General features: G+C 38.9%; 1 protein-coding gene across 4 annotated transcripts in view; it reads right to left on the bottom strand.

Annotated features, from left to right (window-relative positions):
- IPCEF1 (interaction protein for cytohesin exchange factors 1) overlaps positions 1–12,853 on the bottom strand; it is a 128,545-nt gene that overhangs the window by 6,762 nt on the left and 108,930 nt on the right. For all 4 annotated transcript variants that reach the window (XM_019526990.1, XM_019526989.1, XM_019526987.1 and 1 more), the window contains one exon: positions 4,197–4,390. In XM_019526990.1, the coding sequence (XP_019382535.1) occupies positions 4,197–4,390 (194 nt within the window). The remainder of the gene's footprint in view (positions 1–4,196; positions 4,391–12,853) is intronic.

The raw sequence follows: 12,853 nt of genomic DNA, 5'->3' as shown, positions 1-12,853 counted from the left end.
ACAGAGGTCTCAGTTCTATCCTTACAGAAGGCATGAGCAATGAAATACTGCTCCATGAAGAATGAACACCTCAGGAACCACCACACACTTTATTGGGTAACTCCATGTTCTGATTCTAGATCTCCAGTGTAGTGATAAGGGTTATAGTTTGGAAAGCTGGAGGCATCTACATGTGCACTTTACTGCAGAGTTGACTACTTAGCTCTGCAGTAAAACATCATGATCTACAAGTGCAGCACTATTAGTCCAGAGTAAACTAATTAGCTCCACCATAGGACATTACTGCCCAACACAAGTACTATCCTATGGCAGAGTTATTTATTCCACCACAACAAACATGTAGACAGTGACCAGGACTAGCTGGGGCATGAGGGTATTTCAGTGCAGGGGCTGCCTGCTGGCTAACCCTGCACTGCAGCACCCTTGTGCACCAGCCAGCCTGTCCACAGCACACTGAGCTAGGGTGGAGCAGCTCCAGCCTGGCAAGCTGACCTTCAGGGCCCTCTGCCGGGCAGGGCTGTACCGTCCTGGCTCAACATGCTGGAGTCCCAGGTGCATGTGTAAAAGCTGCACACAGGAGCAATAAACTCTGGTGCAAACTCTGCTGGAGTTTATTGCATCACATTAATAGCACATGTAGATACTTCTGCTGGGAATTAGGAGATAGTCCCTCACTATCTGAGGCCAAGGGTTTGCAGAAGTTGTTTACTACTCCAGAATAAAACCTGTTGTGTAGCTCTTCTTAGTCATGTATATCTGTATTTACTGAATCTGGTGATCACTATATGCAGGATCTCATTTTTCAGTACAGTGACCTATTCATAGAGTGGCTCCTCTGATTGATGATAATTGATTTTAAAAGTGGATATAGACTATAACAAAATGTTGTAAATGCTAGAGATGAGGATACATTCAGAGGGATCTTAACTGAAATGGTTGCCTAAATAGGTATCGTCTAAGTGACAGCTCCACCAGAAACGTTTGCTGAGATAAATTAGACAACTGCTAAACATATACAAAGCAGGCCTCTGCTGAAGATGTAGTCTCAGTGTGAGGCTCAAAAGAGCTAAACAGAGAACTTGACAGGTAAAAATAACAATAATAAAAATTAATATAGTTTAGGTGTCCCACTGCTTTTCACCCTCCACTGAAGAGGCTGATGCCCTCAAGATCTGCTTATTTGTTCCAGTATGACACTTCCTTTAGCTTTGATGTGCTGAACTATTTTACCCTATAGTTCAAGACATTAACTTACAATATCATACAGTAATGTTAAAGTTATTAATTTCAAACCTCAGTAGTCAGAAAATGCAAAAAGTAAGGCTGAACCAATTATCCTTCTCTGATGATTGGTATATGGGCCTTGTAGCAGTCTCACTATATCGCCATACACTATTTCTCAAAAATGAAGTAGCATCCGTATTTTTTACTATGACCTTGCAATATAGCTGTTTAAGACAACATGAGATTTCCATCTGGGCTAGTCACTTTCTACAGACCAAGCTTTATCTGTGCACAAGAAAGCTATGACAGTTCAGGGGAAATACCTCGATCCTCCATCAGCAAGTCAACACAAAAGTAATTAAATGGGTCTTGCCAACTTTTCTCGTCCCCATAGCATTCACAAAATCATACAGCAATCTATATAATAGCAAAAGACATTCATATATTTTTCTAGCCCTTTGCTCCCATGGCCTAGGGAAGTATATCTGTAGTGGTGTCTGCCCTGCAAAAGCTTATCTTCCCATCTTTCATGCACTCAAAACAACCAAGGGAGCACTTTTTCTGTGACACCTTCCTGAAGCCATCAGTAGGCCCCCCAATATCTCAGATCCAACCCAGCTGGTCAGGCTCAGGAAAAGATATTACCAAAAGGAGCGAAAAAGAATGAGGTAGAAGAGAGGAAAAGAAAGATAGAGGGGAAGGGGAAAGGGGAAAGCTGGAAAAGAGGGCCCAAAACTTTCTAGACCCCAACCACTGTGCACAAAAATAGACCTATCATCCCTAATACTTGCCCTAATTAGCCTTATATCTGTGATCTGTGAATCCCTTCCAAAACTGGAAACTTGTTAAAAGGCATATTTCTTTGATTCAACTCCGTAATCAGCTGGCAATCTTTGTAAGAGCAGTGAAATGCACAGTGAAGATAAAGATAAAGATAAATGCCACAAGCCATGGGGACAGAATTTTCTTCTCTGCATTGAAAAAATGTTGCTCACAAAAAGCCATATTTTAAGCAATATTCTTCCCATAACCCTGGAGAAAAGACCATTTTCACTCATTTGCCTAGCCTGGGAAATCTTCTACCCACAGCTTCCCTCTTTCCCTAACCATCCCAAGCACATTTTGTTAATGATATACTGTGGCAGCAACACTGATCTGTTACTAAAGATCTGGAGTAGGAAGCCCAAAATAATCACAGTGAACCTAGGGGTATTCATAAATCACTGTTTTATACTAATACATTTTAGACAAAGCACAGCAAATACAAATCAGATGTGAAATTCCCCTGAGTTCTACATTTCCAATAGATCATGGCCGTTTAATTATCTCCTGTTTCGTATTACATTTCTTAAAAAATGACTTTAAAAGCATACTATTCTACTGATGCATATAGTATAGCATTTTTCAGGCCATAAGAATTTGCTTTTCAGACAGGATAATGTAAACATCATTGCTTTAAGACTTCTACTTGTGTCACTGTGGAATACACTACATGGTATTTGTCTTGTCAATGCTCCAACTTCCAAGTTTGAAAAAAGCAAAACTCAACACATTTTCTGCATTAAGAAAAATGCCCAAGAAAATGATCTCTCCATATTAAGCCAGTGTTACACAAATCTCAAGCTTGTGAAAAAGGCCGCTTATGCCTCAGTTCAGCATTCTTCTAACATAACTGTCTCATGAGACGCCAAATTACAAAATACTAAGTGGTTCTGCTTTTGGCTCCATTAATGATATGCACTGTGACACCTGAAAATCCAAGGCATATTTTCTTTATTTCACTTTCCCCATAAGTAATGCCACAGGTGTGTGATGCTTGCTTTATTAATACCTGTTACATGGTGAAATCATCTCTGTATAGCCAATACTATAGAAAAGCAAAAAACCATTATCAGTCTCCTTTACATGTAACATCTGTTCACTCTGAGGACATCTGTGGAAAGATGTCACTGCTGCAGACTCTGATTGTCAGAGCCACATACAGAGGTGAAGCTCAAGCAGTGAGGCCTTTGTTTTCCACCAGGCATTCAGAATGGTAAAAGCAGATCTAGCCTGGAAAGTCTTACCTATGCTATACTTACCACCGCTGCTAGTAGCATTGGTCATCTTACCAATATAATAGCTATTTATAAATGTCTTAAAACTAAACATAATCTAAGGCCAAGTAAAAATGTTCGAAGAAAAATAGTTGGCCAGTACTTCTAGTGACAAAAAAAAAAAAAAAAATCAAGAGAAAACAGGGGAGGAAATTTATGTTCGTTTAATCCTTCTATTTTCGATTTACCATTGTTAGTAAGTTTTCTCTTTCTTCCAGTAAAATCCCAGAAGCAGAACTAGGAATTCCATGAGACATAAATGATGCTGGCGTGTAGAAATAAAGGGTCCTAACAATCAATGCACTCCAGAATTTATATATTTATAGGTCCCTCCATGGAAAGCTCTGTGAAACCCTCTAGTCCTCTATGCATGGTAAGATCTCAACATGAAAGCAGGGTGCCTTTGTTGTTAAAAATATTTTAGTTATAAAAGGAGCTGGAAATAGCTTTAGCGCATCCTGTCCATTCTGAAATAATCACATTAGGGAAACTTTCTTGGCTCAAGGTTACTTGTTTGTCCTTTATAATCAACACACTTGTTCGGCTTTTCCTTTGTAAGGCCTCCCCTGTTTCGTGCACTCAGCAAACATTCAGTAGGTTCCCATCTCATTAAAATGACATCTCCTCTTACATTCCCCAAAACAGTTAGAACTACTGCAAGAACAGTCCCTTATCAACTGTTGTTTCTGTTTCCAGTTTCAAACACAACAAAACAGATTCAGGGAAAAGTCAATGAAAATTTTAAAAACTGAACCAAATTTTTTGCCACTTCAATTCATGCTCTTTTAGCATTTGAATGAAGTCTAAAGTAATTTCTTTAACGGTGTAAACTATTTCTCTCTCAGTTGTGAATTTTGACTAAGGGAAAAACCTCACCTTTAACGTACTATTCAGCACCCGTATTTTGTGAAGTTTCTCATTAATGCAGGGGTTTTTGCTTCTTTTGATGAAGGACTTTCTAAGTTCTTTTTTGGTTGAAGGACGACGGTCTCCAATAGGTGACAAACTTGCTTGTTCTAATGATTTGTAAAGTCGCTCCATTTCATCATTGTCACAGCATTTTGCCCGATCTATAAAAAAAGAAAGAGAAGGAAGATGAGAATATGAATGTGACAGCACATTACAGTGATACTGGATTCAACTGATAGAAAAGATCCTAACAAATTAATGACCATATTGTCAGAAACAAAATCAAGGACAATTTTGCAGTGACATTTTACATTAAAAATAATAATAAAGTAATTATTAATAATATAGTAATTACATATATGAGAAAAACACATTTAAAAATGTATTCTGAGATTGATACTGCTAGCTTGTGTCTCACTAATCACCCATATATTGCTTGAAGTGAAGAACTAGCTTAATGTTCCAAACACATGTATGCATCTATCATCCAACTCTGAACGAAAGGCATTAATAGTAACTTTGAGCAAGAACAGTTTTGATAGCAACAGCATCCATCTTCTCTTTCACTCCAAACTTTAGCCCTCTCTTTGAAAACTACTTCCACTGATCTCAATTGATCTGTGCTTATTAGATCAAATATGATTGATACATCAGCACCTCTGAATTTTTTGGTTGTTTTTATACACCAAACAAAAAGAATATTTTGCTTGAGGAAACTAAGGACCAGGACATTTCAGATGTCCCAAAACAAAATAACATGATGCTGGGAGAAAGTATGAACAATTGGGTCATATGGCCATTTTACACATAGCTGCCGAGTTTCACAGACTTATTCTGGCACTTAATTCTTCATGGACTAGCACATGATTTTTTGTTTGTTTCTTTCTGTTCTAATTATTCCTTTCAATTATTTTATCTCCATCACCATTTTCCTTTATAAGGAATGTGAGGGGATGAAGAGAGAGAGAGAGATGCTGGGAATTAAGAAAAATGATAGGCTAAAAGCTACATTAGCTGATCTATACAATTTCAAAGAAATTTCAAAATTTCAAAGAAATATTTCCAGTACCCACCACTCCTGGCTGCAGACAACCCTCTAACATTGTGCAGCTCATCATAAGAAGTAAACTCCCTACTGATCAACAGGCACCTACTGGGACCCTACCCTGTCTTAACAATAAATGCAAGACCTATTGACACATCTCTACTGCCATAACAATCAACATTCCCCAAAATTAAACCATCAGAATCAATGGATCATACATCTGAACTTGGTATACCTCATCTAGTATGCCAAATGTCCCCATGGAAACCATGTAGCTGAAACCAGACAAAAACTACACACCAGAATGAACGATCGCCAAATGATAAATGACAGAGACACTAGAAAACAGACAGAACATTTGTCTCAGAAGAATCATCCCCTATCACAGCTCAATGGAAATTTACAAAACCCCTTCAAAAGATGAGCCTGGGAACAAAGATGCATTAGCCTATTGGAGTGTAAAAACCAGAGACTTCATCATCCATTAGACTTCCTTGTGATACTCGCTAAATCTCTGCACTTCACAGAGGATAATGACTTCCTAAACAATTTTGCTCCCCCACGTAGAAGATTTTTACTGCATCTCTCTTGTCTGTTGGCTGCCTGATAAATTCTCTTATATCTGTTTTTATTTACATGTGGAGTTTTACACAAGCCCTTGGTCCATCTACGGTTTAGCTCTGCTGTGCCTGTTTTTCTTTCCGAGAGCCAAGGAAGAGTACTGTGATACCTGAAAGCTTGTTTATGTCTCTCCCAAACATGCAGTTGGTCTAATAAAGGATGCGCACACAAAGAGTCTCACCTCTTGCATATTTCCTAGACCATCACAGGTGCAACATCACTTTGGGTACCTATGTGCGTGGTCCTTTGTGTTCTCATTAGAACACTGCAGTGATGCCGCGCTATCCCATGTATTAAGCCCCTATATGCTTTAAAATGACTGTGAAGTGTTTTAACTAAGCAATGTTTAGATAAAGCATCCCATGGCCATTTTAAAAAGTACAGGGGCTTAATACATGTGACGTGGGTGCATCTACACATGCACTTTAATATGCATTAACCTATTTTAATATGCATTAAACGCATCACTAAAAAACCATGGGACAGTTATTCACACACCTTTTCATCCCACGATGCACTGCCATATGCAGTTGTATAAGTGGCAAAAAGCACCTTCTATGTGTTTTAGTTCAAAAGTGCACCACCACCATTTTCTCAGTGCTGACATGCATTTTGCTGCTTATACAACTGGAAGTGACGCAGTGCCAGGTGCTTTTCAAAGCACCTGGCACTGCAGCATTTACTTGTGTAAAAATGCCCATACTTTCTGGTTAATGCACATTAAGACAGACTAATGCGTATTTTCCTTGTACCTTACAACAGAGGACATTTTTACATGTGGCCCTGACATGACACCGGGTGCTTTTAATTAGCAAGCTGCACTAATTAAAAGTGCACATGCACTGCATGCATTAGTGGTGCAGCATGTCCCCGAGCTGAGAAAAAGGTGGCAGTGTCCTTTGAACTAAAGCACATTGAACATGTTTTAGTTCAAAGCACACCACCTCCATTTTTTCAGAGTGAAGGCACACTGCACAGCTGATACACATGACATGCAAGGGTGCCAGAGCGCATCAATTTACATGCACTGCATTTCCCACATGTGTGTAAGTGCCCAGGGGTACTAGATTTAATACACATTAATTAAAGCACATTAATGCATGTGTAGACATGCTGCTGTGGCATTTTAATTAGAGTGGTTGCCCAGGAACTTCTCTAATTAAAATGTCCTCCTCCCCCCTACCTCCAAGCATACATATAGGCAGCCTTTGACACTAGCAAATTTCAAAGAAACCATTTAATATGAAGATGCTAGAAGTAATAATTATCAGATTGAAATGGAGGAACCCTGACTGTGGAATTCAGTTTCTCTGTAACTCTGATAAGGCAAGACTTTTCTATCCAGTAAAGTCTAAACTATGAGCTTATCTAGGCCAAACTATCTTTTCATAAAAACCTTTAGTTTAATGTTTCCTTTGGAGTGACAGTGGAAGCATTGCATACAATATCATGATACAGCATATCATGATTGTATGACAGGCTTCTTGGGTGGCTATTGCCATAAAAAGCAGCATTATGGGACACTAAAGTTTAGGCCACCAGGAAAGATTTAGTTTTAAGAATATCTGTGTAATGTTCTCCTGTAGCACTCACGACAATGTCTTCTATGGCCCTATTTCAGAACTCCTTGATATGCATAGGAATCTCTCCATTGACTTAGATCAGGCATGAAATACTGAAGTATTATAAAAAGATCTGTAGGGGACATTATACTGAATCCTACTGTTTACTTTCTAATAGCACTACTTCCTTCTTCAACATGCCTTTTAGTAGGAGAACTCCAGCTTTCTGGTAAATTATTTGTTGTGTGTTTGCATTTCTCAAAGGCACACATGTGGTATCAAGCATTTTTACATTACTCTGAAAATATAAACAGGCTGCCTGTGCCTTGACTGGAACTAAATATAACTTATGGCTTTGATACAATACTGGGAGGGGAAAGCAAGTGGTGTATATTTAACAAGCTACAGGAAACAGGAAAAAATGTCCGTGTTAGGCAAAATACATGGCAGCAATATTTCCTGAAAATGTCTGGCTCATACCATGAGTCTCATAATTATAGCTAGGTTTCTTCCTATTTGCTTTGGCAGAAACAGCTGTATTTGGTCCATAAGCTGATTCCTACCCATGGAAAAGCTGTTAACAGTATTAATGGCCTACATCAGGATCTCAAATGCAATATTCAGTTTAAGAATGAAACCACCATTACTCTGATGTCTGAAAAATAGCAGGGAAGGGGAAAGGAGATTGAATTTTAATTAGTCTTATACACCAATCCAAAATTTACTAGTCAAGAAGGACTGGATGGGACTTTCTTTTGGAGCTAATTAATAGTGCTGCCCAATGCTCTGTAGGGGTCTCTGAGGATCAGGAAACATTCCAGCCTCAACATATTTCCTCCATCTTCTACGTATTAATGTTTTAGGGTGCATAATTCACATTCTTTAAAAAAAATGTATGGCTGGGATTAGGTGACCATACAGGCCAAGCAGCCAGTTTTCAAGCTCTTTGATCAAATATTCAACTTCCCCTTCCCAACAACAAGTTATTCCTGAGAAATATTCTCAGTTTACTAAAACACTCATCTAAATATAGGCCAAAGGAGTGGGACTCTATTTATTTGGGAGCTGCTATGACAGTGCAGTGATGAAAGTTCACAATTTAATTAAATTCGTTCACAAAGTAAGCTGGAGCTTACAGCCAGAAGGAAACATGAAACAATGTGGCATTGCTTCCTGTATTTCAGAGGTCATTACATTAAACCCATTATCCCTGGATCAAGCCTAGTAACTTGTGTTCTCATGCTCATTGCTGTCAAGCGTTGGCCTCAAACCTGGGGCCAGCACAGCCACTCAATTCAGCCTGCCACCCTACAGCTGACCGCCCAGATTGGCAAGGCTGGCCTGAAGCTTCCATCAAGACCTAGCCATCCACCCACTCCTTGTCACTGGAGTGGCCAGTCAGGGTCAGCTGACTCTCCACTTCCCCCTTTAAGCTCCTGAGTGGGAACAAGAAGCATCTGGGCAACAGGGTTCAATCTGACTCTATGCTGCTTTGCTGTTCCCTACAGCTTTCTCTCTGCCTCTGCTCTCTAATTTCCTGGCTTCCTGACTTGGCTTCTTCCCTAAATGCTGCTATCAAACTGACCTCCTGGCTTCCTGACCTGGCTTGTCCTTGGATTCTGCTCATTCCTTCTGACCCTGGTCAGCACCTCGGTCCCTGAGTGGCCCTAGGCCTGGTCACCTATAACCTAGTGTGACCATGGCCTTCTTTCTCAATTTAAATCTTATGTGGTAAATAGGAGGGGATTCCCAATGGCACCCTCAGTAAACAAGTGACCAGGGCTTCTGGGTCAGTTCAGTATATTGAAGTGAATTTCTGAATGCTTTCAAAAAAAAAATTGTTTTTTTCCCCCTCAAAAACGTGTCAAAGTCAAATATATTTATGATGTATGAAGTTATTTTGCTCAGGTGAATCAAGGCAGAAAAAGTGTAGAATAAAAATGGAAATCTCAGGAAAGAGTTTAAAGCAGAAGACTCTTAATCATGGCCTTTATACAGAGTGGATAAAAGGATCGCTTCCAATTTCTGTTGTGCATCAGCTATTATCTACCACAGGTATGGTGAAAAATAACTAAATGCAAATTTAAGGAATATGTCTATTTTATGTAAGTGAATCCAGTAGATAATAGAGAACATGTCTGAATACAGATCATATGACTGAGGTTTGACAAGTTACTTGGCTCTCAGTTCTGATCTCAAAGCCTACCCTTTTGGACTCCCTTTTTGACATATCTGACCCAAAGATACTCCCTTTTGGCATATCTGACCCAAAGATCAAGAAGCAGAATGCATTGCTTTGTGGTCTTGAGACTGCTACCTAGTACTTCATATTCAATACCATGCATTCATGAATCAGCATGGAAGTATCAACAAGACACACTCCAAAAAAACATGGACATTCAGAGGAAGGTTTAGGAGTCCCTAGTTTAAGTATGTTAAGTAAATGTTTAAAAAGCCAATAAGAGAATTTGTGGTGATAAAAAAATACCTAGCACTTACAGTGTGTTACATTTGAAGTGCTTCACAAGCGTTTTGTTATGTTAGAGAAGTAGCAAAAGAAATCACTAGCCGTAGTTTTGCTATTATAAAACAAAGGTTGGATGGCTAAGAAAAGAAAGGCACTGACCTGAACCTTGACAATGAAATTATTTTTTTGTTTCAAATTAACTGATGCATTCACAACCTGTTTGCTACCTTACAACTTTGCACTTGTTTTCATTTCTGACTACAAGCAAAGCACAGATATATCACAGAAGTGGCTCAGTATTTTGACCAAAAGAGAAAACAGAAGCATGGAAAGCCAATGAAAAGATAAGTTATGTGAACTTAGCAAGCATAATTTTTTAGCCTGAAGCAATGTTAGTCATAACAGAAAACTCTGACAACTTAAAATGTAGTGCTGTATCATTCCGATACATTTGTTTTGGGTCACCTAGTAAAAATAGGCAGCAAGCACATATAACTCATTTTCCAAGGAAAATAGAACTATAGAATAGTTAAGTTGAAAGGGACCTGGACCCCCTGAGTCAAACCATTCCAGTCTGGTACTTGTCTAAGCTGCTCTTTCATTGAGAAATTCACAATTTTTTCTTTGGTGTATATTGCTAAGCCAATTGGAGTTCACATTGATGACAATAACGATGAAAACTTTGGGTTTCACTAGAACTTCTACATGAGTCTCTTCCAGCTCATTTATACTGATGAACTGAGATCGCATAAATTATTTTAATTCACACCCCCCAATCCTTAGGAATCATTATAAAACACTACATCACAGATGATCTTCTCTGCCCCTGTCCTTCAAGATAAACTTGTTCACTCTAATTTATACATAATAGGCCATATATAGGCAATTGCAGCACTTATCCAAACTAAGTCAAAAATGAACACTTTTTTAAAAGGGCTCATTTTCTCTCAGGAGCTGCACGAGAACCACGATTTAATAGCGACTGCAAGACAGTAAACACACTTTTCTATTACTCTGTATGAAACCCTGACACACACTTTTCCATTCCTTTGGCTTCTTTAACTAGATGCTTCTTAAACCAAGATTGACATGAAGAACCACTTCCACTGATCTTTTACAAAGCACTCTTCAGCCAAAAATCTCCTACCATGTTATAAGCCTTGGCTTGTTAGGCTTCACAGAACCCCTAAAAATGTATATCAGATTTACACCTGAAAAAAAAGTAGCCCCAAGAGACTATATGACTTTTCTAGCCTTATAAAACAAGGGGGTAGAAAAAAGAGAGCAGAGTTAAATGTGGCTAAAAAAACCCAGACCTAACTCTGAACCTCCATACTCTATGACTCCCATTCTTTCCCTTATTTTCATTTACCAGCTATAACAGCAGGACTCCAAAGTCTATTTTCTGTGGTAATAGCAGACAGAGAACCTGTTATTAAGAGGTAGCATAAGACTCAAAACCTCTTCGTTCACTTCAAACAGAAACTTTTCAAAATTGGACGTGGAGGGAGGCATGTCCAGTTATTGATCAAAGCACAACTTATCAACATATGTTGCCAGATTCTCTCCTTATGTAGAACTTCACCCCAATTAATCTGTTGGTTTTTTACAGGTATAATCCACACCTTTTGTGCAACTACAGCAGGGAAAAGAAGCCACTGCACACTGGAGAATCTGCTCTATGTGTTATCAGCACAGATAAGCTAAACCAGCAGGTAAAGAAGTCAGCTCTGAAAAAGCAAGAATTACTTGGGATCCAGATCCCATTAAACCAGCTCCTTCACACACACAGCTACTCCTGCCAACATACAAGGAGTTTGCAGTACAAGGTGTCCAGTTCTGCCCCATCTTTAAATCACAAATATGTGACAGATCTTCAAATACTACTAGCCAAATTGAAACCAAGGTGACACCACAAGAAATCATCCACCAGAAGAATTTCTTGCCTGAGTCATTAACCTCAGATGATCAAAAAACTCCTCAGGAAGAGCTCTGCAAAGAGGATGTTATTGCTGCACTGAAAGAAACCTACATAAATATAAATAAATACTCCCATTCTGTTGCAGTAACATCTCTGTTTTTCTGCTTCCTTGTGTTGTTGTCATTGACAATGATGACCATCACAATCAGACACTCTGACAACAATTGCCAAAAGAAATAAAAGTGATAAGGACTAGCTGTTAAAAGTGTCTAGCCACCCTAGGGGAGGGAGGAAAAACCTCTGGATATACAGCACGTAGCCAGACACTTGTTTATAGTCTTGACTACCTAGTGTTTACTTTTCTCTCTCTCCATGTTAGGAGTTCTGATTCCTTTCTCTCTGTATGTGAAACAGGCAACAATCCTGACATATTGTCTCTGCAAAGCAGATGTAAATGGAATCAACTTCATATTTAAAGTGAGACAAGGTTCTTTCAGTGAATCTGATATCTTTTATTAGACCAACTTAAATAGTTGGGGAAAACAATTTAAAGTGAGAAATATACAGTTTTTTACAAAAGACTTTGCCCTCCCCCAGGTTATACATTACGCTCATTCCTGTGATACCTGAACTGTCTTCAAAATACAGAGCAGGAGTTTAAATTTTGAATTTTGCCATAGTTTGGCAGGTCTTGCAGGGTTTGAACAATTTCCCAGGTCTGAGCATTTAGCCATATGCTGCTATCACTGCATTAAATATTCTATTCCTATGGTTTCCTGGGTAAAAGGGAAGATACATGCCAAGATATTTCTTTCTTCTCAGGACAGAAGAAGAGATAACGAGTTTGCCTGGGCCTGAAAGTTTTAGGGCCAGAATAATCACAAAATGAAAAATTTCTCAGCTGCAAAGATTCAGGTTATGAGGCAACCAGGGTATGGGGCCTTCAGGCATGAGAAGCAAGAAAAGTTACATCTTACCTCCCATTTCTAAGACACTGATCTTAGTACA

This window comes from Gavialis gangeticus, unplaced genomic scaffold, assembly GCF_001723915.1.
Source record: "Gavialis gangeticus isolate Ggan-Ray unplaced genomic scaffold, GavGan_comp1, whole genome shotgun sequence".
NCBI lineage: Eukaryota > Metazoa > Chordata > Crocodylia > Gavialidae > Gavialis > Gavialis gangeticus.
The sequence above is the reverse complement of the archived record's forward strand: the minus strand, read 5'-3'. Positions and strand labels throughout refer to the sequence as shown.